The sequence below is a fragment of the Manduca sexta genome, chromosome 12 (assembly GCF_014839805.1).
Source record: "Manduca sexta isolate Smith_Timp_Sample1 chromosome 12, JHU_Msex_v1.0, whole genome shotgun sequence".
Taxonomy (NCBI): Eukaryota; Metazoa; Arthropoda; class Insecta; order Lepidoptera; family Sphingidae; genus Manduca; species Manduca sexta.
In genome coordinates this window covers 213,799-236,735 of record NC_051126.1, presented here as the reverse complement: position 1 = coordinate 236,735, position 22,937 = coordinate 213,799, and the positions used below count along the sequence as shown (strand labels likewise).

Here is a 22,937-nt window from a genome sequence, read left to right as displayed (position 1 = left end):
TGTATTTAATTAATTGAAAAGTCTATTTTGACATAGTAATATATCATTGTTTGTCATATCTATATGTATATATATATATATATAAAAGAAAGTGGTGTTAGTTACACTATTTATAACTCAAGAAAGAATGAACTGATTTGGCTGAAAATTGGTGGAGAGGTAGCTTAGAACCAGAAGACGGACATAGGATACTTTTATCCCGTTCCCACGGGAACGGGACGTGACATAAGACGTGGTATAAGAAAGCAAAATTTGGTATGGAGATAGTATAAGACCCTGGGAAGGTTATAGGCTACTATCCCGGGAAAATATATAGTGGGACTTTTATACCGGAAAACTGATCCACGCGGGCGAAGCCGTGAGCCAAATCTAGTTCAGAATAAAATTTTGATAAAATTCAATATTCGTAATGCAAAAGTGACATCAATGCTCCTAATATTTGAAGCGAAGTCCAATGAAATTAATTACAAATAAGTCCAATTAATTACGTTGTATCTATATATAAATAATTGAACAAAATCTTTGTACCCCTTTTTAAGCATATTGCCCACACTGCTTAGTATGAGATTTAGCATAATTACATAGTTTATATAACGGAGTTCACTAAAATAAAATTCGTCTCTATTTATTACAAATGTATTTAATTAGACGGCCGAATTTCGACCACTGTACGACTACTAATTCATATAAATAAACTTATTTTCCATTTTGTGATGCGGAGAACACACACGTACGTAAGAAAACTAAGTACAGTATAAAGCTAAGGTCGCCACACGCTCCGCATGACAAACGCGAATTGTACTCATAATTAATGACATAACACATAAAGGTCTCACCGCTAAGGTCTTATAGAAATGTAACGTTTATTACATTTATAAATATAGCTGTGCCCGCGGCTTTGCCTCTGTGGAAATCAGTGTTTTACAAAGATTTTCCCGCGTAAATCCCGACCTACAAGATTTTTGACGGCCACGCGACCTCATCAACAGTAATCGTTATATTTCAGTCAATTTACATAAAACCGTAATGTACTATTAACCAAAATCTTCCTCAAGAATTGCACTATCTTTTAGTAAAAACCGCACAAAAATCCATTCAGTCGATTTTGAGAAAATTGATCACATACATACAGACAACTTTCGGGGACTTAGTTTTATAATATGTATAGATGTTTGAGGATTCATATCTGTAGATGACCTACGCTGGTGACACGGTATTACTGCTGGTAAAATATTTGCATTCGTCCGGATAGCGACCATCATACTCAAGGTATAAGCCCGCCATGTTGAACCACGTGTGTCGCGTCCTGGGATCAGCCTGTATATATTCGGCTTCAAACAGAAGGGCATGATTGTGTTGACGTACGAGTGATAATCATCTCTCGTCAGTTGACGGCATGATGCTATTCCTCTTACTATGAGGATCATGGTCACTTTGCCGGCCCTATAAAAATGCCTAATCGAAAAATTTATGGAATTTCAGTCCAGAAGTAGACAAAAGGATTATCGACAAAAGTTAATTTCAGCTTCATGTATTCTATAATATAAATACACACGATTCCATTTATAACCCTATACGTCAATAAGTGTTTCGTTGTTTAAAGATTATAAAACACATAACACTCAGATAAAGAATAAATACCTTCTTAAATCAACAACATACAAATACATATTGCTTCGGTAGTGTAGTTATAGAGTTCTAAAGTCGAGGATTTGTTATACTTAATATAACTCTGGAGTCTGGACCTCGTGCCTGATACAGTGATAGACTCGCCCCCTGTCACATGATGGGATGGAACACACATTACGAAACGGTAGTACCCTGATTTCACCTTTGCTTCCCCTGCAGTGATGAAGCCGTGATGTATCTTTTCTTTATTTTTACAAAGAATACGTCCAGGGACCATAGTGTTGCGTTGAGTCATTTATTGCTGCACAAAATCTATTGCGGCAGAAATCATGAGAATGAATTCGTAGAATAAAATCAACGAAAGCGACACAAAAGATTTTTGGGAACAGAACAAGATATCCATTTTTGTAAATACTGACCGGTGGTTCGTACCAACACCAAATTGCCTAGTAAGGATCTTATTATGAGTTATACAACAGTGTTGCCGACAATTATTTTAAGGTAGTAAATTACGTGGAGCTCGTAAGTTTGGTGATGACAAATCGATTGTCTCGCCGCGGATTCACTTGCGCTCTCTGTTTTATTACACTCGCAGAGTTGTTAAATTGTCACCTGATAATGTAGTAACGTCAGGAAAAACATGTTTTAACATGGAAGGGAATTTGGAAACGTGGAAAGAGCTTTATTTGTTGACTGTGCCTTTTTTATATGCCAAAGTGACCACACTGCACCTGATGGTAAGTGGAATGAGGTCCAAAGGAATGGCAACTGACAAGAGATGATTACCCCTCGGCAGTCGATACAATTATGCCGGTCTGTTGGAACCGGATATATACAGGCTGATCCAGAACGCGACACACTTACGTGGGCCACTAAGGCGGGTTATAACACCTTGTGTTCGGTGAGGAATATAAAATATATATTAGGACCTGCGGAATACTTAGTAAAATATTTGGTTCTCTGGGAGATAATGCCTACAGCGTTAAGTCCTGTCTACATTTATAAGCCTTATAAAGTGCATAAATTAATAAAACAGCTATATCTGTAATAGTATTAAAGCAATTCTGATTTATATTGCGATGACGTCAATGTGCAGGAAACTGCTCTAAATATTAATTATAATTTTATTTACGTATTGGTACTTGTTCTTTACCAAGTTGCAGCATATTCGGGCTGAGATCGTATGTTTGAATCCCGGGCAGGGCAACATTATTTATGGGGTTTTCTAACACTATTTAATCTGGATTAGATCCCGTAATGTGTATTGACTTTAGATAAGAAGTTAAGAACTAAGTCAAGTTCTTTCTTAGAGAAAGAGATAAATGATTTATGTTTACGAATGTTAGACATAAAAATAAAGCTATTTTGTGAATTTTATGGCGGTTTTTTATATTATAATTTTCTCCCGACGATTCGAAGACTTTACAGCCTTCGTAGTCACGGAGCGAACTGAGGTGTTGGTCATCCGCAAAGTCAAAGTTACAATATCTACTTACATTTAACAATTATAGAACTTTTAAAATTTTTACTTATTGGTAGTCCGAGCTACGCAGAATGAGGTCACAGTATCTTGAAGTCAGTCAATCCGCTCCGTGACCACGAAGGTTGCAAAGTCTTCGAAACGTCGGGAGAAACAATAGTATAAAAAAATCGCGATAAAATCCGTAAAATAGTTTCATTTTAATGAAAGAGACAAATTTTTGTTTCTTACCCGTTCTCTAGTGGGGAATACTTCTGAACGTCTGGTAGAGTAGAAATGAACAGAATCGAGTGAATCAAATAAAATATTACATTTAAAAAACATCGTTCCATTTATTATAGCAGTTATATTACATAACGCAAAAATAATTGTGTCATTGTATGTAGGTTATATTCAACTTTTTAATCCAGATACCAATCAGATGTTGTTTTTGGATGTTTGCGTGTTTATTTTGGTTATGACGTATGGCGCAAGTGGAACGACTGGTTATTTACACTTGACTTGCAGTGAAGGGAGAGGATAGGAGATCAGTGTTTCATGAAAAACATTTTAGATCTTATAACAATAGGTTTAGCGTTCATATTTTATTGAGACCGAAAGCATCAATAATGGTTTAGTTCGGTTCGATTGCAATTCTTTTAAGGTTAAAACGTTTATTAATATTGTTTTATATTTAGTTGTAATATATGCATAATACATCAACAAATAAACGGCCTAATGGATGACCAGCGAGAGGGTTGTGCACTTGTATGGAAATTTATAGTTAATTTATTCCCTATTTTGCGAGGATATAAATGAACTGCTCTAAACAACAATAAAAAAACTAATTGTATTTTCTTTTTTTCTGTATCATGGCCTGTAGTTTATACTATATACTTTCTTGTGTCACAGACCTTAAACTGATTTTGAAAAGAGCACGTCAGCGTTTTTTGCCCGTTCTTTTCTGGTGAGAACTACTTTCCGAACTGGTGGTAGAGTTAATATTGATGGAATCTAAATAATGTATAACATTTTGCAGGTTCAAATAAATTATTTAATTTCATTTCAGCGCTGGCCTCGCTGCCAGCATATTGCTGAGTTGGAGCCGTTTTTGTTACAAACACAGTTTTGAGTGTTTTTATCTGTTCTGCTTGTTTGTTTATATGTATATACCTTGTATTTGTTGCAAAATAAATTTCTCTTTTTTTTCTTCTTTCTTAATAATATCTGTATGTAATATAAATTATGTATTTATTTTCTCATTTTATTAACCAAATTATACTTATTTACAAGGTACAGTTAATTTATTAAGCCTACATTTTTAGTATTCAATCTCTTTTCTTGCAAATGGTATACAATATCGAGCCCGTATAATAACAGTAGATCAATTTTGATGTATTATCTATTTGCATTTGATTTATTGCAGTTTGCGTTCACTTACGGCGACGTGCACATGACGTGTCGTTTATTATAATTTTACTAGATTGTTTGATTGTCGTGATGGCGTCGATGTACCTATATTTATTTAAGGATTTCTTGTCCGCATAAAACAGCTTCGTGCTTGCATATTAAGGAAGTCGAACTATGCTTTCCTCTCAAAAGCGTTCGACTAAGTCTGAATTCTGAACCTTGTAATATTACTATAGTAACTATGCCATACCATATCAGAAAGGTAGACACAAGTAAATATACACGGTTTCGAAAAGGCCGAAATACTTCATTTGACTAATATTTATGCGTAAGTTAAATATTGTTAGATGTTTGTTAGCAGTAAGCGAAGAAATAGCGAAACGGATGTGGATGAATTCTTTCACACGGATGACCATACCATGGATTGACACATGGGCTGCTTTTGATTGTGGTCATTGGCTCACGTGGGATGTAGTTGCATTTTTTTAATCTGATTTTCAAATAGATGGCGCTGACGTCATGCGGGTGGTCTAATGGATCGCTATATTCACTTATGAGAAAGGCTTTTCACACGATCGAAGCCGCGAGCAATACCTAGTTTATAATTCTCTCTCATCATGTTATATTTGTTCTGGACTCCATGTAATATCAGGTGCAATGCAATGTGTTCGTCGGGGTAAAAAGTAAAAAGAATATAGTAATCCAATTTATATTTCAGGCCAGTATTAAGCCTTATTTTTTTTTATTTATGTGAGGTATAGGAACTTAACCGTATTTTAAACAATTCAGTAAATTGCCCAATCAGTAAAGGTTATTGATTCACCGCAACTATATTCCCATGTAAACCATCCTGTCAAACAGATTTCACCTTTCTGTCTTTCAGAATAACTTTCGCAAACGTAACTTCAGGTGCGGTCGCAATTAAGATCACCTACTTGTCTTGGAACAATTGCCACAACTTGTTACATAAACGCACGTGGCATGTGACGCGCACCTAGCCTTGCATAATTCTGTATGGGAGGAACTGTATTTGTTCGTATTGTGCGATGGCTTCCAACAGGGTAATGTTTAAGCCGGTCATAGTATCCTGCAATTTAGATGTATACAGCTTATGAATATAAACTTTTTCTGCAGTTTTGAATCAACTTGTGCTGGTGGTAGGATATATTTTATATCCGTCCGGATAGCTTCCACCATACGCAAGGTGGTAAAACCAGCTATGGCTCACGTATGTAAGTGTTTTGCGTTCCGGGATCAGCCTGTGTATATCCGGTTTCAATAGGCCGGCATAATTGTGTCGACTATCGAGGGGAAATCATCTTTCGTCACTCGACATTTTATTGGACCACACTCCACTTATCATCAGGTGCAATGGTAAAAAATAAGCTTTGGACTTAAAAACTGCACCATCCCAGAGAAGTTCTTAAAAATCGGGAATTCTTTAAAAATCTCCAAAGGTTTACCTACCCGTAACAGTTTTTATAGGAAAAATTAAATAGCAAGTCGAGTTCATTTACTCGATAGAAATGATATAGTAATCCATTGCAGCTGCGGCTTGTAGCAAAAGCACGCAAAACGTACAAAATATTAAACTGTGCTTTTATATTCACTACACATTAACCACAATGCCTATCTGTTCAACGCCCCCAACATATCCAGCAATGTATCGAAATAAAACTTACATATCGGCAAGAAAGATATTTATTTCTTGAATTTGAAAACTTAAGTATATTGGTAAGCGAATCTTGACATCGCCATTCAATTATTTATAGTTTTTATACAACACCATCTATTGGCATATTTATGACAATATGTATTTATAATTTAAATTAATACATCATTGAACACTATCAGTGGCGAAGGGTCCATATAATGCGATTCCTGTTAGCTTCTCTTTATGTGGAATCTAAATATCATTAGAACGACTTGCAGACTGCATTTATGCATATTAGTACCTATATATTGTGTCGGGTCTCCTTTAGAAAAAAATTGCCTTTCGCGACTGATGCCTTGTGGTAGAAATACAAACAAGGAGCAACAAGCCGACATAATTGTGGCAACTGACGAGGGTAATATCTCGTCAGTCGGTGTTATTTGGATCCTACTTTACTTACCAAGTGAAGTGAGATCAGTTTGCTGTGCTTGTATAAAAAAACAAGCAGTACCTAACTCGTATAGACCTAATATCGTAAAGATGGATCAGACGACCGGAACCAATGATTCTTGCCTAACAGTTGCGTATAGTAAGACAATAGCTTGCAGCCTAATTTGCATGTCGTAAACTCCATTGTTATGTCAAAAATGTTAAGAATAGCCTGAAAACCTGCGCTACATATTAAAACTCGTGCAATTAGTGTCAAAAACGTTTTGTTGCATCGTTTTTGTGTTCCTTTTTGGATTGTCAAAACGATGTTTACTTATTAGTGATACTGTGAAAGTTGTAGATTTTAGCGTTGAATTCAAATAATTATTTACTGTGTCTAGTAATTTTTAGATGGTCGGGTTAGGTTATCATATTTTGTTGTTTTTTGCGACACAACCGTCCATAAGCAGTAGAAACACCATCCAACACCTTGAATTACAAAGTATTGTTTGGTATTTCACTAGGTACGCTCGTCATTCTGAGACGTGAGATGTTAAGTCTCATTATGTCCAGTAGTTACACTGGCTACAATTTGCTCCAAACTGGAACACAACATTGACTTACACACTGCTGCTTGGCGGCAGAAATAGACATTGCGTTGGTACCTACCCAGGCGGACTCTCATATATGAGACCTACCACCAGGTTCGATCGGATAGCGGAGATTCGAATATTTTTTTTGTACGAGCATAGTAAGTGAAGTGGAGGCATGTAAGTGAAGTAATAGGGGTTACCCTTTGACAGTCGACATAATTATGCCGGCCTGTTGGAACCACAATTGCAGAAATAAACGCCTATGCTAAATGACGCGTTTTTTATATATGCTCTAGAACGTATTTTTAATGTAAAGTGTTTTTTAATAAAAAAAAAATTATAAGAGAAAGTTCCTTACTATCGTGTTTACTGCATGTTTTAATTGCATTAACGCTTGTTAAAATTGTTCCGATAATTGTGCGTCAGCTTCAATAATGTATTTAATATTATCTTAAAATAACTCAAAAAGATAAGGAAAGGTATACGCGGACTTAAATACGTTCCGAACCTGTTGTCATTTGTATAGTCAAAAAAATTATGTATATGTATTATGATAATTTTTTTCAGTAAACAATTCCGATCGATCGATCCAAAGATAAACCAATCAAACTTAGTTATTGGCTAGTATATCAAATATACTGTATTCTGATTGATCCATTTTCACAATCGATAAAAAAAGTGATTGGATTCGTTTATTGAAATCAATAGTCAAAGAGTGGTAGCAAATTAGCTTCAAACGAAATCAGGTTAGGTTATCGATGGGTTAGGTAATGGTTTGAAAATGGAATTGTTTCTAACAATATATCAACGTTGAAACAAATATCCACACCTGTGTGCGTATCTAACACGTATTATGCAACAAGTATCTACAGAGAAAGGTATTATTGTCTATGAACTGCGACAAAAGATAGTGAAAGTGACACTAATCCGAACTAATTAATGCCACTTGATTTAAATATAAGATCTCATACTTCTGCTTTAAATTCATGAGAAAGGGTGCGAGTAATGTTTATGTATTTGTGGCGGTTTGGATGTTGTAACCACGTATGCCGTAAGGGGTAAGCAGTGATGAAATTAGTTTATCTAGTGTTAGCTTATTATGACCGCTTCGGATAATGAGAAAGCCTGTTATTTGGGGCAATGTTACAATCTAAGCTATCGCTTTTTCGAACCGAAAAAACTTAATACCTTCGTTTTGTTACATCACAAGCTTGCAGTGTTGGGTTTCATAGGTATTCAGAATAAAAGAAGATTTAAAAAAAATGGGCAGTTAAAAAATTCTACGCCAAAACAGCTTTAATCGGAAAATGTCCCACCCCTACACCGTAAGGGTAGTCAACCAAACCTTAAATTAAGAAATGTCATCTATGTGACCCTTGACCTTCCCTATCACAAATCTAGAATACCACACGTCAACTTTCTGCACACGACCGGAGGCGGTGAGCGAGCGGCCTTGTCCGCCCCACAGCGCGGGTGGTTATCTGCGGCGAGCCTCGCGCCTCGCCACTCGTACCTCGAACGACACGGAATACGCGCGTCCACAGCGCGCTTGAGCACTATGTGGGCCTGGTTGTTATTGTTCGCGGTCGCCGCGCTCCCGGTCGCTGAGAACGCCGGCGCAGGCGCCGCCCGGCTTGTATGCTATGCGGAAAACTCGCGCGCGGATGGATTTTCCGAGTGCACGCATCTGGTGTACGCGGGGAACGCTAGAGGAGACAAGTTAGATGGGATACTGAAGGAGTTTAGGAAGAGTAATCCCAGGTTGAAGATTATTTTGAGGGTTTCTGAGGTTGATAAGGTAAGGATATTTTGACTGTTAATAATGTTGGAATGAAGAGTTATTGATAAAATAATTTTGTACAAGTTAAGACGAAATTTTAAGTTTTATAATTCAGATCATGCATCTAAATTATGTACTGCCCATAATACCTTTGTAATATGAGTAGGTACGTATTTCACAAATTGAATAACGTATTTCAAATGTTTGAAGAACATTTTTTTTCTAAAAGCTCTTTAACCCAATTAGTCAGTACTCGTACTGTATGATGTCATTTTCAAAATCATATTTTCAAAACCATAAAAATAAAAACCTACAGCTTTAATACATTTTCCGGCCTCGATTAACTTACAAGCTTCTAATTAAATACAGTTGCTTTATAAATTCCAGTATTAAATTGCACAAAGCGATTTATAAAACCGTTTAACAATACTAGGTCTAGCAATTATCATTTTATAAGCAGTTAAGTACAGAGTGTTCAATATTTCATTTGAATTATTAAAGTATTTTTGATAGAAAAGTAAATAAGGAATGAAAATGTGGTAAATATTTTGTATAACTGTATTACTTCATAAATTATCCGAATGTCCTTAAGGAAGAGAATATTCCGAATAACAACTAATCAATTCTCTAGACTTGTAAACTTAATTTCGACCTTAAAATAAAACTATTTTTACGAACTTTATCGCGGTTTTTAAATTATAATTTTCTTCTGATGTTACGAAAACTGCAGCTTTCGTGGTCACGGAGCGGACGCAATAGTTTTATTTCAATATCTAATATAAACGTGAAAATAAGAAATCATTAATTTCGTGTAAATCGTTAGCTACGAATTCCGTAGAAGAGCGACGATGCGCGCGTCGTAGCTTCCGATCCGATTAGCTTACAAAAGTTACTACTTAATGCGTGTGATTTAATTTCATAGCATTCAATATTGTATAACTATAATAAGTGGGTCAAATATTGGGAATATGGATCTCATTTTAATTATGCTGAGCACTTACCCTATTGGAGTGTTCTGGTAGAAAGTAGAATAATATGTGCTAGGAAAAAGGTATGTCCAAAAATACTAGGCGTTAAAGATGATGGAAAAATATTTTGAACGTAGAATCTTCTTTAATTTAGGAAAGGAAAGTAATGCACGTCATTTCTTAATATGCGAAATAACGTCATATTAAATAATCTAATAGGATAAATATTATAGTAAAAAAGATGGTAAAATATAGAACTCTAGCTTATTAATATTATTCAAATAAATATTTAAAAAAATATATAATTACTTAAATTGTGCCTTACGTCATAACCGTCTTCACAAAAATCACGGATATGGTCACAACAAAAAGAAGTAACTAATTACGAACAATAGGTTTTTACGTGCGTCGCTTACTTATATGAATTTAAGATAAGTTAAAATAAACACATTTATACGAGGAAGACAATGAGGTATACTTATAAAAGCTAAAAAATACAATCTTTAGAGCTTTTGTTTATTTTTTATATAAAAATATACATAGTTTTTCACCACAAAATACTCCGAGAGGAATAATCGTCATTACCAATAAGGATTTCAAGTAATTATTCACAGTGTATATCTTCGTAGGATACTTACACTGAAAGTCACAATAACATAAAACTTGATACATATATGATGGCCTTCAATTCTTAAGAAATAACTTTTAAAATATTAACAACTTAGATGTAAGTGCGAGAAAAATCATCTACTACTTAAAACAAAGACCTCGCGTAGAATACAAGGAAAGTTTGCCAAACCAATGCTAATTGCACTCATTGTGTTTCTTTGTAACGCTAATCGCTGACTACGCGGTGTTACATATGTGTTATTAGTGTGAGAATTTTAAAAAACTGTTTCTGAATATCAAATGAGTAAGAACGGAAAACGTAGGTTTTCGAATGGAATTTTGCTAATTTTATTTGGATAAATAGTTTTAGTGGTTTTATTAAAGAATAAGATAGAGAATTACATTGATATAATTTAAGGGAATTGAGTAATTGCTTATTGATCATTTCATCCACGAAGATGCGTCCCATCACTTTTTGAGCGAGGGTGTTGCAGGATTTTACGGAGTAAATGGACCGATTCCAGCCATAACCTCGACGCTATACGTCGTAGTGTGCGTGTGCGCTCATGTTGCTCATGCACTGTAAGCTATTAGAGGAAGGATTGGGGCGTGTCTTCGTGAATGAAATGATCTATATATGTCATCTTTCCACTTGCTTTAAGCAAAACACGTTAGATTGTACGCCAGAATCGCTCATGTATTACGAGCTACCCCGATATATTTATCGGTTCTCTAGTTAGGGAAATTGGTCAGTAACTGTGACCTACTTTCGGTTCTAAAATTTGACACGGGAGATAGAATAAAGAACTATCGTCGAAGCAGTATCTTACAGAACACTGTATGCACCGAAGAAGGCCACCGCGGGTTTTGGTTAGTACTCTAGTAGTACTAGTAGTAGTAGTAGTATATAGTAGTAGTACTTGTAGGTTGGGTGTCGGGTGTACATAGGGTTAGGATTGCTATACTCCCGAATGTCGACATATTCCTGTAAGACTCGTGAAATCAACATAACCGTTCCACCCCCCAGTGGTAGTTTCGATAATGCGTTTTCAAAGAAATTATACGTTTGTTCCGAAAAAGAAAACGATATTTTGAGTTCTCAAAAGTTTGATTACTAATTCAAGAACTATGATAAATTGTTGAGTAATGATTCATTACGCATATTTCCTGGAGGCAGGTGAGAATGTCACCTTTCTCATAAGTGGTTTATGCTGTGACTCGATCTTGTTGAATAATGAAGTAATTGCATTATACGATATTCCATTGCCTACGTCATAGACATACGCGGAACTCAAAATTAAGAACTTTATTAATGATTGTTTCGACCCTCGGTAATTCTTACGCGTGATTTCTTTATGATCGTATGGTTTCACTTTGCAGTAATTATTGATTATGAACTGCTGCTTATAATTAGCAAAAGTTTTGCATCAAATAAGCATCAGTATCATTACGTATTAACTTCATCTCCATTATTCTTATATGAAGAAGTAAAATTTGTTTAAAGGTTAAACTACTAACCGATTTTAGTAATTAAAACAATACCAACTGATTATAGAATAACTGGAGTTAAAATTTGTTAAACAATTTTACTACTTATTGCTCAAGCGGCCGGGGCCGCGCGCATCTGCTAGTGTAACATAAGGTGATAATAGTTTCTCAATCTCGTGTACTCCAAAATGCTATATGTTAACTGATTTCAATAGAAGTAATGTCTGCTGACTCATGAATAATCTAATTAAGATATGATACTGTTCCTAATATCTTGCTCTATAATGTAAACAGAGCATTAACTTCACGTAAGATATAAACATAATTTTTAGATATAAACATAAAGATTCAAATCGCGTTATGCAATTTGAGCGTGAATTAATTTCATTCGAACATAGGTTAATTTCAACTTTATAATATTACTTGCCTTTGCTCGCGTCTTTGTCCGCATAAAAGAATTTTCCGGGGTGAATCTCTAGCTGTATATTTTCTCAAAATTAGAGTAGGCTATATAGATAGATGATGATGATAGAGCAGAAAATAAATTAAGCTTAAATAACACAAAAAGTAATATTTAAGTTTATCGTTCAGTATCAGTATTTTTCCCCGATATGGCGATAGGCTCGTCCCTATCATATCATGGGACGGAACACACTTGGCGCAAAGCGAGTGCTCTGGTTGCGCCTCTGCATATATCTTTGGGGATTAATGCGTGATGATGATGTGTGTGTGTCTCTCTCTCTCCCTGTGTGTGTGTAACACAAGACCAAAAGAAATAATATTGACATATAAAGGTGATAAATAACAAATCAAAATTTATGAATTCCATATCCTTAATACATAAAACGTTTTAAAATAGATCGTAAAACAAGCAATACATATTAAAATAATTCAAGTTTTTAGTACACCAATTCGCTCGGACAGGAAAACCTAAAGCCCTTAAACGCCGTTTCCTCTGTTTTTAAGGCAACTAGCTCGCTACATTTATATCATTCCCACGACCGTCGTCGTGTAGTACACTAGCTTTTGCTCGCGGCTCCGTGCGCGTGAAAAATTTTATGGGAAAAAATCCCGCTTTATATTTTCGTGGGATGGAGAAGCTTATTATAGCACACAATATTCCATTTAAGGGTATTGTAGCTTCCTATTAGTAAAAAAAAGAAATATAGTTTAGTATTTCCTGAGATTAGCGCGTTCAATCAAACGTACAAACTCCCTAGCTTCATATAATAGTATAGATATAAACTACTCTTGAATTTGAGATTAAAAGCTTACTTTCTTATCAGCCAATCTGACATATGTTCGGCATGACATTTAATACAAATAATGTTATCAATCAATATTAATGTATTATTTAAATTAATTTGCATACAAAAGCTTCTAAGACTAAAAAATAATAGTCACACGCATCTAGTAATGCGTGCATGACAATTATTCTGATTGTTTAAACTTCAAAGGATTTTTTGGTAACAGTACATTAATCATAGAATGTTTACCGTTTTTAATACATGTACTGTCAGACAGAAAAGTAACTGAATAAATTCATAATTTAAATCGCCTGTATACTTCTGTGTTGTTATCAACAACTTTTTTTTCACTGAAATAAACTACAAACAGTTTACATTGTAGCCAGTAACTACTGGACATAATAAAACTTAACATCTCGTGTCTCAGGATGGCGAGCGCAGTGGATTATCAAACAATACTTTGTAATTTCTGGTGGATGGTGTTGCTACGTTTTATGGGCGGTCATATCCCTTACCATCAGGCGAACGGCAAACTTGTCTCGTCATTCAAACCAATAAAAATAAAAAAAAAAACGATTAAAATTAATGTGCAGAGGTTATTTTGTAATTAGAAATTTACTTTACTTTTGTCACTGACTGTACATTTACGCTTTTTATCATTAGTGCTTTGTGTACCCATACATCGTTGAGCTTGAAGCTATCATGATGTAGTAGGGAGCATCCTATCGCCATACCGAGTATATATTTATCAATTGAAATAATTTTATTTATTAAACTATTAATTTATACTGGCTCCCCTCTCTTTCTCCTTCTCTTATACCTGACTCATGGTTCTGTGGAAGATATGGCTCAAAGCGATATGATCGCTACTTGCACTTATTGTTTTTTCTTATTTTTAATTAATATTGGTGGCCAATAAATAATAAATAAATGAAATAAATAACTTCGATTCCCCGAAAACTTACGAAGACGGCAATCTGTGACCTAAGTAAAGAGGTGATGTTCTTAAGTAATATGGAAATACAATCTATATAATATCATGTTGTGTGACTGTTTTCATATTACTTAAGATAGTCGACTCATGATTTTAATTGATTATATCATTTTAAGTAAATACGTAATCTAAATGGGTGTGCAATATTATAAATATCCATACCAACTTTGATATTACGCGGTATAAACGAAACACAAGCGATTGAAAGTTGGTTTCCCATACTGGTAAGTAATGAATACAAAACTAACTTCTATTGAAGGTTTGTATAAATGCATAATTCAATAACTTACTTCTATGTTATATTTATTAATTTGCTTGGAAATCTGTTATATATACACTATTATTTTTTAAATCTACCAAAAAATCTCTCAAAAATACTGTATAACCAAGACGAAAAGACCCTTGGCATTATCCCTAAAAAGCCATCAAAAGAATACTCTAAATAATCTGTAAAAGAAAATTATAATTTGTATAATAACGCAAAGAACGAATTTAAAAAAATATATATTTTCGTGTATTCAATTTTTAATACGTAAACATATATGCAATAACACGTAGTGTAAATACAATCGATTACTCATATTAAGTTAATGTGCTAAAATAAACACTCGCAACTTTTAGGTTCTCACTCAAGTTACTCCCTAAGCTATAGAGCTTGTATACATAATCATATTATAGTATGGAGAATCCCATTTAACCACATTCGAAGTCTAACGTAATCGTAAAATAAATATATCCTATAAGTAATAAGCAATACTTTATTCAAAGGGTAAACTGAATTTATTCTTACGAAACCATACATATAAATCGCTTAAATACTGCGCCATAGAGTATGATAGTTTATGGCGCATGTTTTCCAAGTTTAAATTAAATTATGTAGCGGTGATTCGTTCAATAGTATGGCTTGGGGTTCGATTTTAACAAAAAATATTTTTCGTTCATTTTGTGATCTTTCGATTCGTTCGGTTTTAATAATGTATTTGATTTAAGTATGTACGATTAAAGACAATTGTTTAAAATATATTAACATTAAAAATCCGAGTTCTTGTATGTATACTGCAGAAAAATATCATAGAAAAATATAGATATTCAAGATCTAAAAAAGATAATCCTTATAAGTCGTTTACATTTTGGTTTCATGTACTGTATACGGAGACTGGCTATACCTTTAGAGAAATTAGATTAATGTCTTTTAATCTAAAACTAGTAACCTCTATTTATTATCTTGCAAAATAGCCAAAACTGTCATTGTACAAATCTAGACTTGACTTTTGCTGGAGGTAGAATATTTATTTTTTGAGGTGCGTAGAGATTGTATCGCCGTATCAGTCGCCCCCCTGGGCTTTAGAGGCCCCTTTTGGCCTATTAAAGTAAGCAGGCACCCAAATATTTCGATTGCCCTAAAGGGCCCAAACAAATGACTATATATGGCATCTATGACAAGCTGTGCCACTGAGTTCTTCACAAATGGTGCAATCATACTGAAAAGATGCGCTTTAATTTTCATAATTAATCGAGCTGTCAGTTTGCGTTGCGCAAGAGTTTTCTGGGCCACGATATCTGGATCACAGGTCGCGGTTTAAGCTGAATTACGTATTAAACAGGTATTATTTGTTACACCACTGCGCGTCGCTGTCGTGTGGAGATTTCGACTTTTTGCGACAAGTCGGCGTCTTTGATCTTGATTTATGGATGTTTTTGCTTGTAGTTTGGTGTTAAATCTTACATTGTAGGTACCGCGTATCTTTCGGGGATATAAACTTTTTTTTCTGCGTTAAGGTTGTTAATGTTAAAGGCTTGTTAACGGCGTCTTTGTCGTTTAAACTATTTGCTTTTTTAAAACTGTATTTATTAAATTGTAAAAAAACATTAATAAAAGGAGCAATTTACCTCATTAGTAGCATGTAACTTAAATAATATTGATTTATTACCGTTACCTACTTTGTTGGACTAGACTGATATTTAAAAATTTTAACAAAATTATTCCAATTAAAATAATAGAGTATAAAAAATCATATTCTTTAATATTTTCTCACTGTTTAGTTCTTGCGCAAAATGTCGAAATATTAATCAGCTCGCAGCATATAAATCAATTTGCGTTGTGTTTCTCACGTTCGCATCTTCGGTATGATTTACTGCGCGCTAACTTTTTGCTGCGACTCGTCTCGTGTATTCACTTAATTGTTATACAATGAAAACTCTTATATTGTAGATTGAGGATGACTTCATATATATGGCATTTATGTCACTTTGTATTATAATTCTTATAATTTCCTGACCTCATTGAATAATGCGTTTTCAGAATTAAATTTATTGTGGAAAACATATTTTCACGATAATCCATAGTGTCATATAAATATGAATTAATATCGTATAACACAACTATTTAATAATACCGATACACTAGTAAAGAGCAGTGTTTAATAACAGTTATCTAATTTGCATACATAAAAATCATCAAGCGCGTTGAAGTCTTTTGTAGGTGGTTTAGTGTTCTTCGTTTTAGGGTACGATTATTGCTTGATCGAATATTATTAGTCGTTTATTTTATTTAACATGTCGACCATTAGTTACAATTTTATTGTAGTGGGAAGTAGGCGAAAGTGGGTGGGCTTAATTTATAATGAATGTGGACAAACGGAATAGAATTTACACAATAAAGGAAATGTAAATATGTAAAATAATTTGATAATATAGTAGAAAAGTATTGATATGATATCCTCGACATTAATATAGTTTAAAATTATATTTCGGACCTGTAAACTTTTGAATAAATTCGTCACACAAATGTATAAGCCGACCAAATACAAAAGTCATAGTATAATTCTATCTTCCTATATAAAAGTTAATAAAATAAGTACTATCCACAATAGGTATTTAATACGATAAATGTGAATAAAATTTACTTGTAATTTTTGAAACAGGCTCTAAATGTGGCTCTGAAGTGGCTCTAATGGTATATTTCCCTATCAAGTCTTGTAACTAATTTTTCAAGTATAATATTCTAAGACATCGTTCGTACAATATTAGCATACATATTTTCCTATAATGCTGCGCTTAATAAAAATAAAATTAAAACAGCATTTGTATTTTTTTCGAGACCAATGGAGCAAAGATGTTTTTTAACCTCACAAAATATCATCTAGGCCATTATTTTTTTTCAAACCAATAAAAATTACTTAAGCGACAAAAAATACGTTTCCTATATTATTTTAGACTAATGTGCGAAATGATAAATGAAGTGATTCATATGTTCTGAGTAAATAAAGACATTTGAATGAGTTTGTGTGACAGGACGTTATAACTAGACCGGTTCTATTAATAACTATTAATAATAGTCAATTCATCAACAGCCTCGAAATGCCTGATTTACTATCAACATTAGGGGTTTTAGCTAAATAATTAATTTAATGTGATAAATTATTTTTCTAAATATTAATTACATTCAAATAAAAACTAAAAACTATTTAAACGGATTTTATCGCGGTTTTTTATATTATTATTTTCTCCCGACGTTTCGAAGACTTTGCAGCCTTCATGGTCACGGGGGGGACTGAGGTGTTGTTCATCCGTAAAGTCAAAGTTACACTATCGCCCTACAGTGTGCAAATATACACCTTTTTAAAATTTTTATCTGTTGACGGTCCGATCTACGCAGAATGAGCTCACAGTGTCTTGAGGTCTGGCAGCCGGTCTTTTGGGATCCGATTTAATTAAATGTAGAACAGGATCCCAGGCTTGTGCAAGCTCATTCTGCGTAGATCGGACCGTCAACAGATAAATTTTTTAAAAAGTTGTATATTTGAAAAATGTAGGTAGATATTGTAACTTTGATTTTACGGATGAACAACACCTCAGTCCCCCCCGTGACCATGAAGGCTGCAAAGTCTTCGAAACGTCGGGAGAAAATAATAATATAAAAAACCGCGATAAAATCCGTTTAAATAGTTTTTAGTTTTAATTTCAATGTCTAACATTCGCGTAAACATAAGAAATCATTAATTACATTCATTATATAAGTTATTCATTACATTATTTTTCTGCTCAAAATCAGCCCGGAGTTTGGAATTTGTGCCAAATATGGCGATAGGCTCGCCCCCTATCACATCATGGGACGTAACACACTTGGCGAAAAGTGTTTGCCCTGGTTGCGCCTATGCGTACCCTTTCGGGGATAAATGCGTGTTATTGTGTGTGTGCGTGTGTATTATATTAGTTTATAAATTTATCGACTTCCATAGTTAACTTTGACCTAATTACGCGAACTCAATAAATCGATAATTAAATCGATTTCAACTCGATCGACATTTGGCATCGACCGTGAATGTTCTTAATACATCAAATAAACCATACAATTACTTAAAGGTCGCATCTTGTTACGTGTGCCGAGATGCGGAAATCCTAAGGTCATGTCAGGTAATGTAGGCATTTTGACTGTTTTTATACGTATGACCTATGCGTTGAACAGGATTAAAGGCACCGCTCTAGAAGGCTGTACTGTTTTTTTAAGTATTGGGTGCAAAAAAGTGAGATTTTTAGTTTTTAAATTATTTAAAGGTGAAATAAAACTAATTTACGGGGCGGATCATATAGGCTATAGAGTCTTCGAAACGTCGGGAGAAAATAATAATAAAACTAAAATAAAACTATTTTCCAGTTTCATATTAAATTTTCCAGTTTTTGCGTAAACATAAGAAATCATTAATTTATTGCCATTTAGTTGTGTCCGCATCCCTATGTATCGACACATATTTACATGCATTTTTATTAACGCATATTGAAGGGAAATTTTTATGATGACTCCGACATCCAATGTCGCCTAGGTGACGATAACCACTTATCTTAATTCTGTTATTTTGACTACCTTTGAAGGCATTATCCAACTCCACTTTCTATTTCTATTTGATTAATTTCGTTGCGGGATAGTTAAAAAAATAGTGTTCCCTGAGACTCGCCGAGCTTCATCGCTCCGTGTTCAAAAATGCGTGCCACTGCGTGATCCTGGCTTGCAGGAGTTGTTGTGGTTGGTGTGAGGGCGGGAAAGTCTCATACCTTTGAGAGCAAAAACATCCTTTTTTCGTATATATATTTTACTATCTTTCCTCGCGTTTTGCTAGTCGATCATGTTTCTGCGAAATAAACTATATACTTCGAGATGAGAAACATCAAATATTTAGTGTATATTTGTATTAAATTTCATCTCAATTCATTCGGAGGTGTCAGCGTTTACCTCTAACGAATATCCAAATCACACACTTTCGTATTCAAAACAGCATTATCCTACAAACTCATTATACAAACAATCGCTACAACAAGTTACATCATAATTTTTATATTCGGAACTACTTTCCTGCATCCGTGCTCGTTTTATTGTATCATCCACCTTTCGCTTATCGATAATATCGAATATTTCCTTTCTCTTAACAAATCGAATTATAATTTTCAGGTCAATGGTACTATTACGCTGTTAGATATTTTATTCTTGTACACATATTTTTTTTGTTTTTATTTAAGAACCTTTGTGGGACAGCGGGTATTCGGCCGATTGTAAAATATTTTTTTAGATAAATTTAGATTTTTTTTTGTTACATATTATTCCATTTTTTTATTTAGCAGCCATTGTAGCACCGAAAGCATTGAGCAGATTGTAGTACTCGTAGTTACTAATAACATTAACTTGAGTATAAGTATAAAACTTTTTTGTACGTCCATGTCATTGATAAGGAATTTTATATTCCTCCGAAAAACTCAATGATCGAATAAACCGCTGTTTAAAGAAAGATGTCAGCCTTAATGAAACAGTGGCACTACAAAGGGCCATACATCCATGTTTTAGGAAAACCTGGCTACAAGTCGTTGGTAAATGGTAGAACCACGAGTGTTATGCAACCTACAATAATCATGATCTTATTGTAACCTGATTTGCGGTCAATCAATTTTGATCCTTTAACTTTCAATCAGTTTGAGGAGGCGCATGGGTTGGGCAACACTGAATTGCTTTCAATACTCGGTTCCCATCTGTTTCGCTCAGTCCGGCTGACGAAGCGACTGACAGTTAACGATTAACTTAATCGATGGAAAATAATTGCTTTTCTATAAATTGTATTATGGGCTTGGCATTGTACAGTTAGTCATAAAAGTAGTTGAGCAAATTCAAGTTTTTATATGCCTTTAAACTTTTGCGTCCGTATCAACAATAGTTTTTTCTTTAATTAAATGAATTTCAAAGTTCATTTTATTTATATAAATAAAAAAGAATATTTCGATTGAAATGAATGTGTAAAAGCAATTTAAGCTTTGAATTTGTTCAGCTACTTTTACGACTGACTGTACATCTATACTAATGAATGTAATGCTTGTAACTTTGGATCTAGGCATTCATCTCGGAAACCATGGAGCCGATTCATAAAATTATCAATATACTGCTAGCCTATACTATCATGGATATGGATTCCCCGTGCATTCTTTATATGTGTTCAAGTAGTTTCCTACTTAAGGAGTACAGAATTCAACTAATATTGTATGCTTCTTTTTTATTTGTACTGTTAATAAAGTACATCGTCTATAGTTATTCTAAATAATAAATAAATAAATAATATATTGATTCGTTGATTTGTCGGTAATATATGCAAATGAGAGCATTTTACTTTATATAAACAGTGGGATGTTGTTGCCAATTTTTCTGAGGTCGCACCATTCTATTGACCGTGGGTTCAATGCAAGGCGTTTATTATTTATGGTCTATGATATATAATCTATCTGTCTACAAAGCTTTTGATATGATTTAATGCTTAATCCATTCATTGACTTACTCAATGATGTCATTCAATGTTTCTTCTTATTCTTTGATCGTTATTTGTAAAATTTCCTGGGGTTCGATTTTCACGCTGGGACAAAATTTGTAGGACGTAGATATTTGCTTCGATTAAAGGACCGGGTGCTTTCGTTGTCTCTGAGGACCATAAGACACTTAGAGTTCAGGATGAGTCTGCTTCTTATTATATTTTATTTTAAGTACCTTTATTATAAATAATTATGTTTTAAACTCTGAGATCTTAATAAGGGTTTATTAGTAACTAAGGAATTCGTGCATGAATTTGCATAGTACTGATTTTTACAAGCGTACATTTATACGAGTATATTATTAAATTTGTTGAGTATGTTATATATTTGAATAGTACTAATTAGAACTAATCATTGGAACGTATTAACGACATAACAAAGGAAATAAAACTATTTTCATTTTATCGCGTTTTTTTATTATTAGTCATCCCCGCGCCCATGAAGGCTGCAGTCTTCGAAATGTCGGGAGAAAATAATAATATAAAGCGCGATAAAATCCGGAAAATATTTTTGTTTCATTGTCTAACATTCGTGTAAACATAAATTATTATAAACAACGGATTTAGTTGGATTTGTACGGCTATATTTATTTAGCGTAATGCGTTAAAACGTGAGTGCGACAGATTATGCAAAATCGCTGTTAACCTACTTCATTACACACTTAACCACAGACAATAAACTGCTGACATTTCGACTGAACTCTGACCATTGATTGGGTTTTTTGAACTAGTTCTTCATTGTTCCGTCAGATCTAGATTGGCAATATGAATGATATTAAAGATGGATTAAAAGTCGGATCAATATGGTTGGTTGTGCAATGAGAACACGCGTTCGACTCCGGATTAGGGATTAATACTTTTATCACCCATTACGGTTTGAATTATTTGAGAAAGTTAGTAGTTTCATGCCTATGTTATAGAATATTGTTATTAATATTCTACGAAGTTTTTATGTATTAATTATTTGTGTCTTCTATTTTTGGGTCATTATTTTTTTTCATGACTAATTTTAGGTAATACATAGAAAATTTTATTCATTTTAATTTATCAAAAAACTTTGAAGTTTTCACTTGGAAAACAGATTAAACTATTCTCTTCTAAGCTAATCGTCGATCTAAATTGCCATCAAACTGTCATACATAAGCTGTTGATCTCAATCGTACAATCATTCGCTCGTGAATGCGAGTGAGTCATTGAGCCTACAATAGTCGTTCTTGACCTTGAGTTTGACAGATCGTGTCAAGGCCGCCATATTGTTATTGACTATTGTCAAATGTGACAGCTCTCTTTTGAATTTGGAATGTGTTGAGCTTTTGTGTGTGTTGTCAGCGAATGAGTGAGCATTTATTCATGATAACATCGACAGTCATAAATGTTTTTTGTAAAATTTAAATTGTCAGATATAGGTCGCGCACATGTTAAAATATAAACGATATGTAAAGACGTGATCAGCATGTGAATAATAAACAGCCTCATTATTCTGATTAAAATATATTGCCGTATAAAGCAAGATATCTAGGCTACATGCCAGAAATACAAACAAATATTTAAAGGCAAATTCAATGGCGAGTTTCAACACACACCGCAGCTTTATTCCCGAAGGGGTAGGCAGAGGTGCTACCAGGAGCCCTACTTTCCGCCGCCTGTATTCCGTCCCATGATGTGATAGGGGGCGAGCCTATCGCCATATCGGGCACAAATTCCAGACGCCAGGCTGATACTGAGTCGAAACACCAAATATTACTTTGCTCGACCGAGGAGTCGAAATTCGAGCCTCAGATCGATAGTCATACCGCGCAACACAACTACGCCTCCGAGCCGTTCTTGACGAGGTT

General features: G+C 34.2%; 1 protein-coding gene across 1 annotated transcript in view; it reads left to right on the top strand.

Annotated features, from left to right (window-relative positions):
* The first annotated feature begins 8,645 nt into the window (after positions 1–8,645).
* LOC115442778 overlaps positions 8,646–22,937 on the top strand; it is a 44,400-nt gene continuing 30,108 nt past the window's right edge. The window contains exon 1 of the mRNA XM_030167930.2: positions 8,646–8,972. Coding sequence (XP_030023790.2) covers positions 8,733–8,972 — 240 coding nt within the window. The 5' untranslated portion in view covers positions 8,646–8,732. The remainder of the gene's footprint in view (positions 8,973–22,937) is intronic.